Source organism: Talpa occidentalis, unplaced genomic scaffold, assembly GCF_014898055.3.
Source record: "Talpa occidentalis isolate TD23 unplaced genomic scaffold, MPIMG_talOcc4v2.1 talOcc4.14, whole genome shotgun sequence".
Lineage (NCBI taxonomy): Eukaryota > Metazoa > Chordata > Mammalia > Eulipotyphla > Talpidae > Talpa > Talpa occidentalis.
Window position 1 is genome coordinate 23,192,628 of NW_023601433.1, and position 20,475 is coordinate 23,213,102.

The 20,475-nt window shown below is 42.5% G+C and overlaps 2 protein-coding genes across 2 annotated transcripts in view; both read left to right on the forward strand.

The window, feature by feature from the left end:
- Positions 1-242: 242 nt before the first annotated feature.
- LOC119245158 (patched domain-containing protein 3-like) lies at positions 243-15,566 on the forward strand. Its single transcript, XM_054694850.1, has 4 exons — positions 243-1,395; positions 2,603-2,724; positions 7,712-7,778; positions 15,498-15,566. The coding sequence occupies exons 1-4, from the start codon at positions 325-327 to the stop codon at positions 15,525-15,527; spliced, it is 1,290 nt and encodes a 429-aa protein (XP_054550825.1). The 5' UTR covers positions 243-324; the 3' UTR covers positions 15,528-15,566.
- LOC119245159 (patched domain-containing protein 3-like) overlaps positions 15,554-20,475 on the forward strand; it is a 19,976-nt gene continuing 15,054 nt past the window's right edge. The window contains 2 exon segments of the mRNA XM_054695461.1: positions 15,554-15,801; positions 15,996-16,281. Of these exon segments, the coding sequence (XP_054551436.1) occupies positions 15,554-15,801; positions 15,996-16,281 (534 nt within the window).

Sequence of the window (20,475 nt, forward strand, 5' to 3'; positions counted from 1 at the left end):
CAGGAGGGAACACCAGGACTGATAACAGTGTAGCAAATGCAGGCCCCTCAGGTGGGGGATCCTAAGGGCAAGCGCAGACCCGCCTGGAAACCACTTCCCCCAACTAGGCCAGTGGAAAGACCCCGCTCTCCAGCAAAGTACCCCCCTGGCAGCCCCCCGCCGCATCCCAGCATGCACAGCGGAGGTCAAAGGTCGAGGAGCTGTGACCGTTGGCACAGCCTCCCTGTGGATTCCTCCCGGAAGCTGCGGGGGGAGGGGACTGGGTGCAACATCCAGTCACTGCTTTCTCTTCTCCTGTTGAACAACTGGTTGGTCCTTCCGGAAATGGGTGTCCATTCCTCCAAGGTAGCACCCCAAGGGGGGTTCGAGCAAGGGGAGGCTTCAGGGGCTCAGAGGCCAGAGCAGGAGGACTGGCCCCAGCCAGAGTCTGAGAGCAGAGCAGATCCTGAGGCGGCAACTGGGCCCCAGCAGCTCCCCGCCTCCGCGGGGCAGCCAGAGCAGGTCCTGGAGTCCAGTGAGGGGCAGGAGCCCGACGAGAGCCAGGCTTCGGGGCCTTCCTCAGACCCACCCTGTCAGCCTTCTGAGAGAGGTGATTCACCGGTCCCAGAAGCCCAGGGGCAGCAGCCATCCCCTGGGAGGTCCCGCTGCCAGACCAACTGCCTGGAGCAGCCCCTCGCCAGGGGATTCCAGAAGATGGGGCTGGCTGTGGGCTCGCACCCCTGGCTCTTCCTGCTGGCGCCCCTGGTGCTGACGGCTGTCCTGGGCACCGGTTTGATGTACCTGCCCAGGGAGACGGAAGAGAACCTGGAGGAGCACTACACCCCTTTGGGCAGCCCAGCCAAGGCCGAGCGGCGCTTTGTGCAGGCACATTTCTCCACCAACGAGCCACACCTCTTCTCCCCGTTGCGGTCCAGCATGGAGGTCAACTTTGCCTCCATCCTGGTGGTCTCCAACACTACCAATCTGCTGGATCAAGTCATCTTCTCAGAAATTAGTCAACTGGACAAGGCAGTGCAGATGATGACCGTGCCCCTGGGAGATGGAACCCAGGTCCTCTACCCTCAGGTGTGTGCCAGGTACCAGAGCACCTGCATGCCCTCCAACCCACTCCTGTTCACCTGGCAGAAGAATAACAACATGGACCTGAAAAGCATCACCTTCGCTATTTACAACACTTCCGCTGCTCCCCTCTACTTGGCCGGCCTCTTGGGAGGAACCATGCTAGGTCCCGGCTCGGGGATTAGCCGTTTACTCCTGCAAGCCAAGGCCATGCGGTTGCAGTACTACCTGAAGACCGCGGACTCTGTGGACAGCGCGCACAGCCAGAAGTGGCTGCTCGGGTTCCTGGACCAAATTCATGCCATTGAAAAGCGCCTGACCTTGAAGAACATCCAGGTGCCTTGGGCTGGGTTTAGAGGGAGGAGAAGGTAGGAGGGATAAGAACTGTCCACGGATTTTCCACGCATGGCTACTTGGTGGAGGCCTTGACGTGGAACCGGGTCTGCTCCACTCTCTTTGAAGCTTAAGCCAGCTTTCTTCAAGGGACACCAAGGGAAGCCGCCAACCTAGATACTGGGTCACATTCTAGTGGGAAACACTCATTTTACACCCCAGGGGTGGGAGTGTTCAGAGCAGACATTGATCTTCAGGGTTCCTTTTGGTTTTCTAGCCAGAATGCTCTCACTTCAGGTCTGCACTGTTTCTGGAGTCCCCAAAAACTTGCTTGGTGTCACTGGAATGAAAAACAAACATTTAAGCTGAAGTTCCCTTGTGTTTTTGAAAAACACGACTAGCTCAGATTTCTCAAGTATTTTCTAGCATCCTGCCAGGCACCTTAGAGGATGAACAAACCTGCTAACGCTTTTGCCAAGGCCTGGTGAGAGACACCCACTGGGAAAAGAATTTGGATACCAGGCCTTGCTGAAATTATACTTTTTTTTTTTTTTTAAAGATTTATTTATTGATTGATTGATTGATTTATACATACATACATACATACATACAAGCACTGGGTACAGTCAGAAGCGCGGGAGGGTGAGAGAATTCACCAGAGCCAGAGCGGGGAGCAGAGCAGGCAGAAGGACCGAAGTACACTGCTGAGGGGAGCAGCGGGCGGCAGGAGAGGTCTGCGCGCCATGTGGGACCCTCCTCCGGTGGCGGGGGAGCAGCCGGGGATCGAACCGGCCCTGCAGAGGCTGCGGGCAGCTTCGCAACCCAGCGCTCAACCGCTGCGCCACCAGGGAGGCCCTGAAATTATACTTTTTTATTAAATAGCAAAAGACAGCAACCTACTCGTCATTTACAAAAAGCCAAAATTTTGACAGTTATCAGTGATTACACAGTATTAGAGAAAATTGATAATTTGTATACTCAGGAATATTAAATATTGGATTTTTGAAAGAAGTCTTAGAAAGCATGCCATGCATTGGTGGGGAACATTTTTTATTACCTTTATTCTAAAATCATAATTCACAGTATTTTAATCTTTTACCAAACTGTAACATGTTTTAATCAATAAGCTATAATATTTTGATAGATCTTGTCACTCATACACAAATATTGGAATTAAAAGTTATTTTAGCTGAATGTATTTTTACGACAGGTGGTCTACTTCACATCACTCTCTAGGAAACTGGAATTTGAGGCGACTGCTAGGTCAGTGGTCCCTTTGTTTTACACGGCATACCTTCTGATCATGTTATTTGCAATCGTATCATGCTACAGGTAAAAAAAACTTTCATTAGTTTTAAAACTTAAAAATATTTGTTGTAAGATTTTTAACGTAACACGTGCCATTCTAACCATTTTAAGTGTACATTTCACTGGCATCAATCACATCCCCACGGCTGCGTACTGTCGTGACTGTTTCCAAATATCTTTCATAACCCAAAGGAGGAACTCTGTGACCAGTGAGCAGTGGCTCCTGCTGCCCTTCTCTCATCCAGTCCTGATTAACCTTGACTCTATTCTTTCTATGAATTTGCCTTTCTTAGATTTTCATGTCAATGGAATCATACATTTTTTTGTGACTGACTTATTTCACTAATCATAATGCTTCCAGGGCTTTTCCTTGTGCACATGTGACATCTTCATTCCACTCGATGGCTCTGTGCTCCATTGTATGTGTGCTCCACAATTTGGTTACCCACGGTCTTTTGTGGGCACTTGGAATATTTCCTTCTCATGACAATCGTAACACTGCAAGGAACATGGTGTGCTCATGTTAAGAGTCAGCTATTTGAAGAACCATCACACTGTTTTCCAGAGTCTACACCCTTTTCGATCACACCAGCAGTTGATAGGGGCTCCAGTTTTTACACACTCTCCCTATAAACCAACACTCATTCTTTTCCCTTTTATCGATTTTACCTGTCTTAGTTGGTGTCAAGTGGTATCTCATTGTGCTGATGATTCGCATTTCTGTAAATATCTGATCATGTTCATAGTCTTTTCAATTGTTTATTGGCCTCTTGTATATCCTCTTTGGAGAAATGTCTACCCAAGTCCTTTGCCCTTCTTATAATTGGGTTGTTTGACCTTTTGTTGTTGATTCAAGTTTTTCCTTATCACTTTCAATATTTCAGTTATTAAGCCACTTCTCAGCTATATGACTTGCTGATATTTTCTTACTCTTTATAGTCTGTCTCTTCACTTTGTTGACAATGGCCTGTAACAATTAACATTTTTTTTTATTTTTTATGATATCCAACATATCTAATTTTTTTGGTTCTTGTATTTTTGGTATTATATCTAAGTGTACATTGACAAGTCCAAGGTCATGCACACTGAATCTGTGTTTCCCTCTACAAGTTTTTATGGTTTTAACTGTTTTATTAAATCAATGATCAATGTCTAATTCAGTTCTGTTTATGGTATTTAGTTAAGGTCCCAGCATCATCCTTGTGTATGTGACGATCTAGTTTTCCAAGAACCATTTATTGAAGAGACTTTTCCAGTTTGTTAGACTTACTACACTTGTCAATCAACTGGCTATATTTATGGATTATTTCTGGACTCCCAATTCTATACTGTTAGTCTGTATGTTTATTTGTATGCTAGTCACACATTTTTTTTTTTTTAAGATTTATTTATTTTATTTATACCAGCACTGGGTACAGTCAGAAGCGCAGGAGGGTGAGAGAATTCAACAGAGCCAGATAGGGGAACGGAACAGGCAGACTGACAAAATACACTGCTGAGGGGAGCAGCAGGTGGCACGAGAGTTCTGCGCACCATGTGCGACCCTCACTCAGCGGCCAGGGATCGAACTGGCTCTGCATAAGCTGCGGGCAGCTTCGCAAGCCAGTGATCAACCTCTGTGCCACCGGGGAGGTCCCCACATTGTTTTAATTACAGTAACTTGTTGTAAGTTTTGAAATCTGGAAATCTCAGTCCTGCAATTTTTTCTTCTTTTTCAAGATTGTTTTGGATATCCTGGGCTCCTTGCAATTTCAAGTGAATTTGAGGGTTGGCTCTTCCATTTCTGAAAAAGATAAAAGGAAATTGCAATTTCAATAGAAATTGAGTTGAATCAGTAGATTGCTGGGTGATTGACATTTTCACAGTATTAATCCTTCACATCAACTAAGGATGTCTTTCTATTAAATTAGGTTTTCTTTAGTTTCTTTCACCAGTGTTTTTAATTTTCAGTATACACATCTGTTACCTTCTTGGTCAAATGTATTCTTAAGTATTTTCTTCTTTTAGATACTATTTGAATAGAATCACTTTCTTAATTTCCTTTGCAATTGCTCTTTGCATGTAAATAGAAACAGAGCTGATGTTTATAAGTTGTTCTTGTATCTTGTAGCTTTGTTGAATTTTTTGTAACTAGTAGTTTTCTTGTGGATGCTTTGGAATTTTCATATCTGTGATTATGTAATCTCTGAAACAGGATACTTATATTTCTTACTTTCCAGCTTGAATTCTTTTTATTCTATTCCTTGACAAATGGCTCTGGCGAGCAATTCCAGCACAATGCTAAATCTGGTCTGCATCTCCATGTTTCACTTGTTTGTGTTGTATATGTTTGTTGGTTGTTTTTTTAGCTTTTCAGCTCCAGAATTTCTGTTTGGTTCCTTTTAAATTTTTCGATGTATATTATTATTTCATTCATATATTGCTTTCCTTGTCAGTGTTCTCCTTAAGCATTCTGAGCATATTTAGGACGGTGTTTCTCATAGTATTTGTCTAGTATGCCTTCCTCCTTTCCATATTGCAAAACTACTTCCTGGGTTGGAGCACACACAAAGAGGAAAAGGACCAGGAAATTTCTGTCGGCACAGGTGCTGAGTATAGTCGTAATACTTGCCTTCCTTGGACTTGAATATATGTAACTGATTTTCCTGCTGGTGCCTTTGTAGATTCTTTTGACAATTCTCCCTCCCTCTCTCTGTTATCAATACGACTATCTTATGTTTGTTTAGCTCAGGGATTCAACACATTTGAGCATTGCATATTTTTTGGCTTGGAATGAAATCATTTGGATAACAGTAAGACCTTCCCAAGAGAGTATTGCCAAATTGAACACCATTCTATGGCAAGTAGTGGTATATTGATTTTGTAGTCTATTTCATATTTGGCATTTTAGAAATGACAAGTCTTATTTTGCCAACTATTAGATCAATTTCTGATAAAATCTGGAAAATCTTTCTCCTCTCAAATATACTTTAATTGTTCTTGTGTTTAATAGACATCGTTATCTTTTAGAAAGATGTGTCCTCCTCCCCGAACATACAGTTTTCTAAGTGTAATCATTTTCAATTCAGTCCGATGCTGTCAAGTTATTAGAATGTTCAGAAAATTGGCCATTTTGCTGTCAGGGATGCCTCAATTTGACTGACCATTGGAATCGTGTGAGGAAAATTTTAGACACAATGATTCTGCAGCGTCATTGTAAACCTACTGAGTGAAGATCTGTTGATCCCTGGTCATAGGAAATCTAAAGTTGATCATTCTCCAATCATTTTGATAAACTGCTTCTATCAAGTTTCTTGTAGAGTTCTAGAATATCTGCAAGTGCATTCATCAGTCTCCTACAGTGTCCATTTTCATATCTTTCCTTCACTTACAATTATTAACAGTTGCTTAGAGAACATCAGCACAACTAGTCAAAGTAAAGTCACTGTAGCCAACAATTTACCTTCCTACATCAGTGTTTAAAAATTTTACATAAAAATGCAGAAACTTGTAAAAGGGTTTGAGACTAAACATGTCCTGTGTAGCTCTGACTAATCTTTTTGCATTTGAAGTTTATCTTTGTTATGTTTGTATTGTTTGTATCTTAAATATTTATAAGTATTGTTTTCTTTTAAGATTTATTTATGTATGCAAGCTGGGGTACAGGCCAGAGGTGCAGGGATGGTGAGAGGATTCACCAGAGCCAGAGCGGGGAGCAGAGCAGGCAGAAGGACCGAAGTACACTGCTGAGGGGAGCAGCGGGCGGCAGGAGAGGTCTGCGCGCCATGTGGGACCCTCCTCTGGTGGCCGGGGAGCAGCCGGGGATCGAACTGGCGCTGCGGAGGCTTCGGGCAGCTTCGCAACCCAGCGCTCAACTGCTGCGCCACCGGGGAGGCCCCTATAAGTATTGTTTTCAAGAAGTATTGCAAAAGGAAAATATTAATTACATTCAAATTTATTGTAACCAAGCAATTTACTTTTTCTCTGAAATTCGCGTGTGTGTGTGTGTTTGTGTGTGTGTATTTGGGACAGTAAATTTAACTCAAGGCACCAGCAGTTTGAGAAAAAGTGAAACACATCAATGGTGCAGAAAACTTTTATTAAAAAGAAAGTTTTGCTATGTGAATATGGTCTGAAAAAGTCTTTTTGTCACATTCTGTTTTGGAATCAGTAGCTCCATTTCCTTAGTTGTCTCTCCTAGTCTTCAAACTTAGTTTCTTTTTCCTATAGAAGTCCAGAGAAACTTTTATCAATCATTTGTTTTAAAACTATTCACATAAAATTAAAATATAAAACCACAGATGTTTGTCAATATTTTAAAATGTAATAAAGTTATTGTGGAGGCAAAGTACTGCATACATGCTTTCAAATGCTCTCTCTATATTCCTATTTCTGGTGGTCCAACAGAGAAACAGAAAAGTCATTTGTTGATCCCAAAACAGTACATTTCAAAACATTTTTTTTGCAATTAATAGCAACTTTTCTAGAACCCACTTCATCAATAAAGGAGAATCTTGAAACTGTTTTAGCAGGATGCTTTAATGCATTTTATTAACCACATACTATCTCTGTTGTAAGGAACTCTTTAGGTTGGTGTTAATAGCTAGTTGGAATCAGGAAATGAGTGCAAAGATAATTGGATGTGGGTACTTTCTCAACTACAGCTGCCTGCCCTTTAGTGTTGTGTTCTATTCACACACAACTCCTTGAACACTAGAGTGGAATTAACCATCTGCTGTGCTCCAGTACATGTATGTGGTTCTGAAACACCATTAGGGAATTAGTGCTTGGCCAGCTGCATTAGAAGATAGTTAAGTTAAAGCACAAAATGCCAACTTTTATTTTCCCTCTTTGAATTGGTGTGGTGGGTCTGGGATAGTGCATGGGAATTAAAGGTCTCCAGGAGACAGGTGTAGAATGGTCGCAGAAGAGATTTCAGAACAGGTCCAAAATCAAGAATGTCATGAATTGATGGAATTTGAGTATGGAAGCTGCTGCCGAAAATTCATCATTTTTCCTTCCCTATTTACAGGTTTAGCTGTATACGAAACAAAATGTTTATTGCAGTCGTTGGAGTGATTTCTGTTGCCTTGGCAGTGGTGAGTGGCTTTGGCCTCATGTTGTACGTGGGGGTGCCATTTGTGACAATAGTTGCAAATGCACCATTTCTAATACTAGGAGAGTAAAGCAAATGTGCGGCTACAACTATGTGTGTGTTTGGGAGAAAGTAGATAACAGAAAGAGTTTATGATAGATTTAGTAAAAGAACTGTGCTTAGATGACTACAGATCCAAAATAAGGTGTCAGAAATTAAGATAAACATTAAATTGTGTTTTCAGAACTGCAAAAATTAAGGACCCCAAATGGAAAAGTAAAGAGAATGACATGAGCAGGCAGTTCTCTCTTTCTCTCTCTCTCTCTCCCTCTCTCTCTCTCTCTCTCTCTTTCTCTCTCTCTCTCTCTCTCTCTCTCTCTCTCTCTCTCTCTCTCTCTCTCTCTCTCTCTCTCTCACACACACACACACAATGCCGAAAAGGGAAAATACAACACACTGAAAATGTAAGGGGGAAAAATATATGACCTCTCAATCAAGGGATGCAAATTAAACCAAAACTTAGATGCCTTGTTTTCTTATTAGAATAATAAATATTGTGAGACTGAAGCTTTTGGGGTGGTTGTATCTAATGAACACTGTCATCTGCTGCTAGGAGATTATGAATGGGCTCATACTTAGTCCAATTTTTGTATCAAATCAAAAGGATTCCAAGGGGATTCAAGGTGCATGTCTTTCACCTCTCCATTCTACTTCTAGGAATTTGTCCTAATAATTGAAAAAATGCTCCAAAAAGTAGAGTAAGTATGTTCATTTCAGTGTGATTGAGAATTGAAAAAATAATTAAAAGCAATCTACCATATCCACATGAGATTGGTGAATTCAAACCTAGGAAACCTTTATATTCCCACCAAGAAAGTACTAGGGTTCTTTTTTCTCCTTATCCTAACCAACCTCTGTGGTTTCTGTTAGATACACATGTAACCCATTCTTACTGGAGTGAGGTGGTACATCCCTCTGCTTTTGATTTGCCTTTCCATGATGATATGTGATGTTGAACATTTCCTTCATGTGCCTGCTGGCCATCTGTGTGTCGTCTTGGAGAAGTGACTATTTAGCTCTCCTGTGCATTTTTGATTGGCTTGTTTTCATTTGGTTGAGTTGTCTGAGTCCTTTGTAGATCTTAGATATTAGCTACTTGGCAGGTGTGTGATGTGCAAATGTATTCTCCCATTCAGTAGGGTGTCAAATGTATTCTCCCATTCAGTAGGGTGTCATTTCATTTTGATGAGACATCCTTTCGCTGGGAAGAAGCCTTTTAGCTTGTGCAGTATCATTTGTTTATTTTTGCTTTTGTCTTCTTGAAGTTGGAGTCAAATCCCCAAAGAAAACCATGAAGCCAATATTATGGCGTATTTTGCCTGGTTCCTTTTATGTATTATATGACTGCAGATCTTACATCCAAACCTTTAATCCACTTTGAGTTATTTTTTGTGTATGGTAGGAGAGAGTGGTCTAGTTCTTTTTTCTACTTGTGGCTACCCAGTTTTGCAGTACCGTTTGTTGAAGAGAACTTCGTTTTTCCATTGTGTACTCTTGACTCCTGCTTTGTACATTAACTGTCCATAAAATTATGGGTTTATTTCTGGGCTGTCATTTCTATACCATTGGTCTGTGTGTCTGTTTTAATTCCAATACGTTTTTTGATCAATATTGCTTTGACTATTTGGGGTCTTTTCTGGCTCTATATAAATTTCAATTAAATTTGCTCTATTTCTTTGAAAAATTCCATTAGAACTTTGATAGGAATTCCATTTCATCTCTATCTGTCTTACTTTGGAGAAGGTGTACATGTTAACAATATTAATTCTTCCAATCCATGAGCGGGGAATATCTTTCTATTTTCTTGCATCTTATTATATTACATTTAGCAATACCTTATCATTTTCATTGAATCGATCATTCACCTCTTAATTTTTTTTTTTACTTTTATTTCTTATTTTTCAATTTTTACATCATTGCTCATTTTTGAACAATATTTGCTTCCCCCAGTCCCTCATGTGCAGTCCCCATTGAGTTTCCTTCCCCAATGCACTCGTGCACCATCACCTCAGTCCCCAGTGCTCCTCCCTCCCTCTGATCCCTCTCCTTCCTCCTCCCCTGCAGGATGTCTCTGATTTATAATATTGTCTTTATTGTGTTGTGTTTTGTGCTGTTATTATTTTTTTACACTGATGTCTTGTTGGGTTCCCCTATATTCCTGCTTTAAGTGAAACCATCCAATATTATTCTTTTTCCTTCTGGCTCCTTTCACTGAGCTAATTCCTTCTAGATCCATCCATGTTGCTGCAAATGGCATGAGTTTATCTTTTTTGATTGCTGAGTAATATTCCATTGTGTATATGTGCCACCTCTTCTTAGATCATTCACCTCTTTTGTTAGGTTTATTTCTAGGTATTTAATACTTTTTGATGTTATTGTAAATGAGATTGTTTTCCTGAGGGCTTTCTCTTCTCGTTCATTATTTGCATATAGGAATAAACATAATTTTGCATGTTGATTTTGCGGTCTCTCACTTCCCTGATAGAATATTTTGTAAAATGTAGTGTTTAGGTTTTACTATATGCATTATCATGTCATCTATAAATAGTGATAGTTTGACTTCTTTGTTTCCAATTTGGGTTCCTTTTATATCCCTCTCTTGCCTAATAGCTCTAGTACCTCCAATACTACGTTGAACATGGGTGGTGATAGTGCACATCATTGTTGTGTATCTGAAATCTTATCCTATTCTCTCCCTGATTATATTACCTGTGGGTGTGGTATAGATGCCTTTAATCTGTGGAGATATGTTCCTTCTACCCCCTTGTACTAAGAGTTTTTTTCTTACTGAGTCTAGCTAGAAGTTTTCTATCTTATTTTTTCCCTAAGTTCCAGCTACTCATTTCATTGATTTTTTAAATTAAAAGACTTTTTTAACATTATTTATTTATGCATACAAGGTGGGGAGTACAGGCCAGAGGTATGGGGTGATGAGAGGATTCACCAGAGACAGAGCGGGGAACAGAACAGGCAAACTGACTGAAATACACTGCTGAGGGGAACAGCGGGCAAGTCAGGAGATATCTGCTGCAAAATGTGCGCAGCTCCCTGGTCAAGGATCGAACCCGTGGCCCAGTGGCTGCAGATAACTTCATAGGTTGTGTCTTACCCTTGCACCACCAGGGAGGTCCTCAATGACTTTTTTAAACTGTCATTTTAAATCCTATGTCATTTATTTCCACTGTGATTTTTATTATTTCCTTCCTTCAACTAGCTTTTTTGCTAATTCTTTCAGGTAATGTTAGCATATTTATTTGAGTTCTTTGTTATTTCTTGATGTGGGCCTGTGTTGCCTTGTACTTTCCTTTGGAACTGTTCTTGCTCCTGGCCAGAGGTTCTGATAGGTTGTGTCTTCATTTTCCATTGTCTCCAGGTTTTTTTTTTTTTAATTTCTTCTTTGATTTCCTCATTAACCCAATAGTCATGAGTGTGGTGCTTTATAGTCACCACCTACTCAGGGTTTTTCCCACCTTCCTTTTGTGCTTGATTTCTATTTGATACCATTGTGATCAGAAAAGGTGCCTGACAATGATTTCAAACTTCATGAATTTATTCACACTTGTTTTATGATCCAACATGTGATCCACTCTGGAAAATGTTCCATGTGACCTTCAGAAGAATGTGTGCTCAGCTTTTGGGGAGTGTTGTTCTCCATAAATGTCTGGTGGGCTCAAGCGGTCTATTGCTCACTTAAGGCTATTGTTTCCTTGTCTATTTTCCCTCTGGTTGATCTGTCTTTGAAGTAAGTGGGGTGTCTTCAAAGTCTTCTACCATCATTGTGTTGTGGTCAATGTCTGTTTTTAGGTTTGTCACATAGTTGTCTTATATATTTGGGTGCACCTTTGTTTGCTGCATGTATACTGATGGTATATCATCCTTTCCTGATGTGTTGCTCCATTAATCACTATGCAATGACCATTCTGCCTCTTGTTCCCCTTTTTACTGCAAGGGTTTTTCTTTGTCTGATGAAATATGTCTGTCTCTGCCTTTTTGAGGGTCCCATTCACTTGTAGGATATTTTCCCAGCCATTTGCTTTGAATCTGTTTATCTTCTGAACTCACATAGATCTCCTTGAGACAACAAGAAGTTGGATTTGTTTTCAGATCCAACCATCCTTTCTGTGCCTTTTGCTTGGCAAGTTCATTCCATTCACACTTAAAGTGATTATTGATATAAAGGTATTAGCTTCTGTAATTTTGTCTTTAGTTTTCTCTTCTATAGTTTAGTTTCTTGTGACTTTTCTCATGTGAAATTCAGATAGGAGTTCTCTTTTCAATATTTCTTGAGGAGGAAGTCTAGTGATAGCAAACTCCTGCTTTCATTTGTCTGGGAAGTCCTTATTTTCTCTCCTCACATCTGAATGAGAGTCTTGCAGGATATATATTCTTGGCTGGCAGTTTTGATCTTTGAGTGTTTCGAATACATTATTCCATTCTCTCCTCACTTGTTGAATTTCCTCAGAGAATTCAGACGTAAGCCTGAAGAGGGTACTTTTACAGGTTATCTGCTTTTTTTCTGCCTGACTGCCTTCTTCGTTCTGTCTTTGCCTTGAACTCTTTCTAGTTTCCTTACTGTGCATCTTGACATAGGTCAACTTCAGCAGGGGACCTACCTTGGTGGATTTGCTTCCAGGCCCTGAGGTCTGCCAAGGGCTATTTCCAGGACTGCCTCCCGCCCCCCCCACTAGAGATCACCGATGTCTGCACCAATGCCTGCTGTGGCTGGTCTGCTTCCAGTCCTGCCCTGGCTCACTGAGAACTGCCAAGGCCTGCTGTCAATGGGGCTGCTTCCATGAGCCACTGCTGAGCTCACAGATCTGCACCACTGTCTGGGGGCCTGGGGGTGGTCTGCTTCAGGACCCGGTCTGGAGGCTTGCTGAGGTCTGCCAAATGTTTCTGTGTAAGCACATTGCCAGTTCTGCCAGGCCACTGGGGCTCACCTCACTGCCTAGGCAGGCTACCTGCTTGGCCTGTTCCACTGCTTGCTGGGTCTCCCTCCTCTGGATGGGCACTTTACTTGTGCTGTAATTGTCTGTTTTTCCTTCAGGAGTCATTGGCCTTGTTCTGTTGCAATCTAGTTTGAACACATGGAGAGGGTGAGCCCAGCATCTTTACTCTGCTGCCATTTTGCCCTTTGATATTGTTTTTTAAGTGAACTTTCTATGCCTTTATTTTTGTTACTTCTAGGACCCATATGAGATGGATGTGATTTCTCTTGTTTTCCCGAAAGGAAAACATGATATCCTTTTTCAAATTCCTTTTTTCCTGCATTGTTCTATTGTGTGTTCGCCAACATGGTGTTTCTCGAGCTCATCGATTCTTTCCATTGCTTCTGTTTGTCTGCTACTGAGGCCCTCAATGAATGTTTTTCATTCAGTTATAGTGTTTCAGACTTCTGTGATTTCTAACTGTAGCCACCTCATATTGCTTTGTTTGTATTCTCGTGCTGGCTCATGTTCTCTGTTATTGGAGTTCCATGGCTTTGTTAGAACTTTTGCCCTAAATCTATGTCAGTCATGTGCTGCAGTTTTGCTGGAATGGGGCTCCCATCTTCGTTTTTCCCTCCAACATTTGTGATCTGTTCGTCTGTCCCCTCGTTTTTAATTTTGATGGGTTGTAGTAGGGATAGACTTTCAAATCGTTGTCTTTTCCCCTGTTGAAGTAACGAGAGAACTGGTCCTTATGAGGGGCAGAAGGTACAGTGAGTGCCAGGGCAGTGGGGCACCAAAGAATCACCCCAATGAATGCCAGGAATTCAAGCTTCCTACTGTGCTGTGGATACCAGAGGTGGTGCTGGGAAGTGCTCCCCACTTCTTTGCCCACTTCTCAGCCTTAATGTCCTTCATGGCTTCATGCTCACGCTAAGCTGTTCTTGAATGCTTGAGCTTGAGCTTGAGCACGGGCACAGATTGCAGCTGACATGGGCTCACAGGCAGGGAGTTCTCTTCTCTTTTGACACTCAAAGCCTTATCCTGGGGTGTGAGTGCCTGTCATTAGCAGGCACTGAGCTCTAGTTTACCAGGATTCCTTTGTTGTTTTGGCTTTAGCCACATGTTGGGGTGGCGATTTCTCTGAATATCCCAGTCTCGAGTAGTAGCCTTTCCTATGGGGAGACGCAGGTGACCTGACTCAGCTCTCCCTGTTGAGAGGTCAGGATCCAGCTGTTCTATACTGTGAGCTCCACTCAAGCCAGTAATGCTCATGCTGAACTACCACCCCAAAGCTTTCCAGTTCCTGGCTGTCAACTTGCTGACTCCCTTATTCAGTGCATTGCCAGGTGTCAGGAGTCCCTGGTATTGCTGTGTGTCAAAACCACAACTGTAGGGGTTTCCTTTTTTAAAGATTTATTTATTTATGCATACAAGAGCTGGGGTAGAGGCCAGAGGAGAGGGGGGTGAGAGGATTCTCACTGACTGAAATACACAGGCACACTGACTGAAATACACTGCTGAGGGGAGCAGCGAGCGAGTCAGGAGAAGTCTGCTCGCCATGTGGGTTGCTCCCTGGCCAGCCAGGGCATCGAACTCGTGCTGCAGAGTCTGCGGATTGCTTCACAGGCTGCGACTCATCCCCTTGCACCACCAGGGAGGCCCAACTGTAGGGGTTGTTGCATAGCATGTGCCCACCAGCCACGAGTTGTGCTGCCCCAATCTCACTACACAGAGTTTGCTTCATGTTTTCCCTCCCTTGGGACTGCTGCTCCTCAGATATGCTGTGGAGGTCTGTTTTTCCTTCAGGGGTTTGGGCCTTGCTCTATTGCAATCTAGTTGTGAGGTATCTGGAGAAGGTGAGGCCATCTTGCTAGATTCAACTTGGGAAGTTCGAATGACATTATCTGGATATCAAAAACAGACTATCAGGAAAACTAGCGTGAGTGTGCCTGTAAATGACGCCGTGCCTCTCAAGTCATACCGCAAAGATAGACTGATGCTGTTGGTGGTCAGATAGGTTCAGTAACAGAATGTTGGCTGAAAGTGTTTATGCATTTCTGTGAAATGGCTTATGAGAGAAAATGGTCTCTCAAGTAATCTAGTGGAATCAGAAACAGATTGCTAATCCTGCTTGAACTAACACATCCACCAGGTTTCCTGATCTCAACACCGAGGCACCATAATTGGAGAGGTGGAGTATACTGTGCTGTGTGGAAATAATAGCAATCCGTGCAAAGCACAAGCTTATTAAAGAGAGAGGAGTGTGCTCTGTTGTGGACTCAGAGACAACCAAGGAGAGTGTTACCTAAGCACAGATTCTGTGAGATTAATAAAACCTGAAGGACCAAAGAATAAGACCTTAAGGGACAAAGGATCATTTCACTTAGATGTGGAATATAGGGAAACTAGACAAAGGGTCAGACAAAGACAAACTTTCAAAGCAACACTTGAAAGCTGACCTAGAGCTGAGACAGCCAGGAAGCGGGGGGATGGGAGGGTGGCAAGAGGGACAGGGAGGAGAGCACAAGGACTCTGGTGGAGGACCACGGGTGCGCTGGTGCTGGGAGAGCGAAGGTGGCCACACCTGAGGGGAGAAATCCTAGACTGTCAAAAACTCAACAAGGATGTAAAACAATGTTGCTTCATTCAAAGAGAAAAAGGGGAAAACTTTTGAATTATGCTATTTACACTTTTATGGATATGAATGTGCATTAAGATTTTTTTTTTAACAGGTGTTGGCGTTGATGACATGTTTATCATGATTTCTGCCTGGCAGAAGACCAACATCATGGACAGCGTACAACAGCGAATGTCTGACGTCTACTCCCACGTGGCGGTGTCCATCACCATCACCACTCTCACAAATGTCCTGGCCTTCTTTACAGGGGTAATGACCTCCTTTAAGTCCGTGCAGTACTTTTGCATTTACACGGGAACAACCTTGCTCTTCTGTTATTTTTATAACATCACCTGTTTTGGCGCCTCTATGGCCCTAGATGGTAGGAGAGAAGCGGCCTGTATGCGCAGGCTGCAAAGGTCAGAGGGAAACCCGGACCAAAATTCTTCCTCGCTGATAAGGTGCTGCTGCCATTTAGTTCTCTTCGAACTGATGAAGAATCGAGCATCCATCCAATGAACTTGTTCTTTAGAGATTATTTTGGCCCCTTTCTCACAAACACTAAGTCCAAGTTTGTGATAGTGGTTTTATACCTTCTGTACATCGCATTCAGTATATATGGCTGTTTCCAAGTGCAGGAAGGTTTAGACCTTCGACATCTGGCAAGTGACGATTCCTATATCACACCCTATTTTAACATCCATGAAGAGCATTTTTCAGATTATGGTCCCATCGTGATGGTTATCATGACTGAAGCAGTTGACTACTGGGATAAAGACACTAGGCAAACATTGGGGAAATGTCTGACCGCTTTTGAAAACAGTGATTATGTCATTCAAAATCTAACACAGTTTTGGTTACAAGCATATATACAGTATATGGAAGCCAACAACTTAGCTGTAAATGACAAGATAGTTTTATAAACAACATTCCTGGTTTTTTAGTGCATATTCCAATTTTTACATATGATATTAATATTTCATCATCACATGAGATTACTTCTTCCCGGGCCTTCATTCAGACCACGGGTGTTTCTTCTTCACGCAGTAAGAAGAACATGTTATTCCAATTACGAAGTATTGCCAAAAGGTGTGAGATTCCCCTAATGGTGTATAACCCAGCTTTTATCTATTTTGATCAATATTCTGCAATCTTAGAAAACACTATTCGAAGTGTCATTGTTGCAACCACAGCTATGTTCATTGTTTCTTTATTGTTAATTCCCCACCCATTGTGTTCCTTGTGGGTCACTTTTTCTATTGGCTCTGTGATTGTAGGAATAACAGGTTTCATGGGATTCTGGCATGTCAACCTTGATTCCGTATCCATGATGAATCTTGTGATTTGTATAGGGTTTTCTTTTGATTTTTGTGCACATATTTCATATGCATTTGTTTCCAGTTCTAAACCCTCAGCAAACCAAAAAGCAATTGAGGCATTGTTTTTGCTAGGTTACGCAGTGTTACAAAGTGCACTGTCAACAATAATAGGAGTGTCTGTTTTATCTGCAGCTAAGACATACATCTTCAGGACATGTTTTAAGATTATGTTTCTTGTCATGGTATTGGGGCTATTCATGGCCTAGTTTTTATTCCAGTATTCTTAACCATTTTTTGAAGATTTGTTGGAATATCCACTAACAAATCAGAGGCCAATGATAGAATTCTTGACTGCCCATACCCAGTGGTAAAAATGCTCTTTTAAGCATAGTTGATAAACTGAAAACAAATGCATGTTTCCTTGATTTGGAAATCTCATCCCAAGCTGTTCTTTATAATATCCCTAGAAAAATTAATTAGTCCTACATTAAAATATGTTTACTAAATTAGGAACTGTTGTCATCTTTATTTTAAACTATAAAAATTGGATGTAACCAGGCATATGAAAAAATGTTCAATGTCACTTGCAATCAGGGAAATGCAAATCAAAACTACAATAAGATACCATCTCACACTAGTGAGATGGCACATATTAAAAAAACTAGCAACAACAAATGTTGGCGAGGATGTGGAAATAAAGGAACTCTCCTGCACTGCTTTGGGAGTGTAAACTGGTCCAAACACTATGGAAAGCTGTGAGGAGATTCCTCAACCTACTAAAGATAGAGCTTCCATATGATCCAGCAATCCACTCCTAGGTATTTACCCAAAGGACACAGAAAAATCAATTCCAAAGAGCACCTGCACCCCTATGTTTATAGCAGCACTGTTTACAATAGCTAAGCTTTGGAAACAGCCCAAATGCCAAAAATAGATGACTGGATCAAGAAGATGTGGTACATATACACCATGGAATATTACTCAGCATTCAAAAAAGATAAACACGCAATTTGCAGCAACATGGATGGAGCTGGAAGGGATCATGCTCAGCGAAATAAGCCAGAAAGAAAAAGAAAAATACCGATGGCCTCACTCATAGCAGGCATCTAGAAAACTTAAATAAGGGACCAGGAAAATGAATAACTATAAGAAAGTGAAAATCAAAATCAACCAAACTATGAATGAGAGACACTCTATGGGGTGGGGGGCAGGGAGGGGAGGGATTGGGGTCAAAATAAGGGGGTTGCAATTGTATGGGGAATATAAAATAAATTTATTTAAAAATAAAAAAGACACATTTCCTGTAGATTACTATGGCGATTCCAGGTTTAGCTCTGCTGGAAGTCATTGTATGCACATTCTGAACAAAGTTTTGAAGTACCTAAATTATCTGTTCAGAAGAATAGAGACAATAACTCTACATGTGTCTTTTAAAAAGAGCAGAAGTAGTCGACCTCCCTATATCATCCTCAAAGCTTACTCTCTCCCCATCACCTATTTTCTTGGCCATCTCCAGCCTCGGGCCTGCACAGACTATTGCCACTTCTTACAGAGACAGTGTCTATGAGTAAGAGATGAAATTATTTTATCTACTGCCACCGTAACCTGTTTTATTCCCTAAACACCTCAGACCATTTGGCCTAAAGACAAAACGGCAAAATCCAAAGGGAAGGACCATCCTATGCTTATTCACAATCAGGAGGCATGGACCTCGACAGACTTTGTGGTGTGATATATAATCTGCAGTGTAAGAGCTACTTTAAGCTAGACATGGGACATCTCAGTGGGTTTTAAGTGTCATTGGATATAGCTTTTTGAACACACATTATTACACTGAAGGTAACTGAAGATGAAGATATGAGGAGCTATATGAAGATCAAAGCTTCTATGGCAGGAGCCTGACCTCCTTTTAGGTTTGGAAACCCATGGGGCCTGTTTGTGAAACACTGCATTTAAAATTAAAAGATGCCCTTTAGAGAACCATTCAGCACAAAGTTCGTTGTGAAAACAGAAGAAAATAAATGCTGATGCTGATAGCAGGAAAGGGGCGGGCTAGTGTCAGGACCCTTCTTTCCATAATGTCACACATTCCTTCCCAATGGGTCTGTTTGTACACTCCCCTCCTTCCTTGCTCTAGCAGAGGACTCCTCCTCAGCTTTCTTAAGGCAATAGTTATGAGCTCATCTTCCCACCAGAGGAAAAGTCACCCCCTACTCACCATTCATCTCATCCGTGCATTGCAGCACAATGTCAAAGAATGCATCAGAGAGAGATCAACATGGCAGAGGGGAAATGCTGCGAGTAAGTCCTCCCATTAAAAAAAAAAAAAAAGTTAATAGGGAGGAAAAATGGCTGGTCCCTGCGAGAACTGGGAAGCGGAAGATAATGGGTGACTGGCAAACTGCATGAAGAAGAAAGTTGTCATAAGAGGACAAGAAGGGAGGAAAGCTCAGAACCTGGCTACCCTCCCCCACCCACAAAGTCAGCACTCTCCGACCAACAGAAAGGAGGAAAACAAACAAACAAGCAAAACAACCAACAAGAACAAACTACACATCAAGCGGACTGTGAGTGGAAAGGAACTATTTCAGGCACTGCACCCTGTGAACTGGAACTGTGGAAAACTGGGCAGGAATCACTGCGGAGGTGAGTGAATGGCTCTTGCGCCATTAGAGGAAGATAAGGACTCCGTGGAGACCTATAAATAGCCCAGACCAGCCCATAAGCTTGTGCAGAAAAGCAGTGCACTTGAAAAGAATATGCAGAATGCGGATCCCAGCTGCCCAGGTCCCGTGCCTGTGGGGAGATGCGCAGGAGCCCTCATTGAGGTGAATGTCCCTCACCGAGTAATCAGAAACCAAGCGCCTGGACATGGGAGCAGGGTGCAAAAGGCGCCATATCTGTGGATACTAAACTGGCTACAGCCCGCATCCTGGATCTGAGGGCTTCAGAACTGAGGGCACAAATTTCGGGGTGCAGAATCTCCACGACAGTGGGGCACAGGGCAGACCCTGCACCCCCATGCCTTTGAGGCTCTCCACACCACTCCCACTCTGTTCCCCTGGGCCCATGGGGAGAAAGACAGTTCTGGAAGGACACTAGAAAAGATCTCTGGCGCCACCTAGTGACCAGAAAAAAAATCACCAACATCCTGAGAGTTGGAAACCAGGGATCCCAAAACACCCTCAGGCTCTGAGAGAGGTGGGCAGCACAAACGGGGATAAGGAGAGAATAAGGCGTAGAGCAAGACCCCATCCTAAACTGAGAGCCAGCCGCAGGATCCGGGGCATGGGATGTGCCATAACAGCAGGCACTGCACAGGGTGACAGCCAGCATTTTGGATCTGATAGCCCCGCAACTGAGACCTAGAGTGCAGAAGTCAGGACATGGAATCCATACACCTGTGGGCAGAGCACCTGGTGAACACGGAGCAGACACAGCACCCAGCTTGAATAGAGCCCCTGTGTTGAGGTGCTCACCCTGGTAACCCCCGCTCTCCATTTCTCAGAGAACCACTGGGATAAAGCACAGGTCAGCAAGTACGGATCTCTGGTGCCACCTCCTGACCAGAACAAAATCACCAACTAGTTGATTCCTTGTTGGAACAGTAAATACAGGAGAGGGAACTGTAAGGACAGTGCCCAGCAACACAGCATCAACACCCTGGTGGAGTTTTGGCCTACCAGTGCTGGTCTCAGTCTGGTAAACAGTTTCCAGCACCCCTAAAGGAGCATTCCAGAGCAACGCCTGCCAACACCAGTGGCACACGTCCCA

Coding starts and splice junctions, on each gene's coding strand:
- LOC119245158 (XM_054694850.1), top strand. CDS start 325: ATGGGTGTCCATTCCTCCAAGGTAGCACCCCAAGGGGGGTTCGAGCAA. Junction 2,725..7,711: donor GCAATCGTATCATGCTACAG/GTAAAAAAAACT, acceptor CCCTATTTACAG/GTTTAGCTGTATACGAAACA. Junction 7,779..15,497: donor TTTCTGTTGCCTTGGCAGTG/GTGAGTGGCTTT, acceptor TTTTTTTAACAG/GTGTTGGCGTTGATGACATG.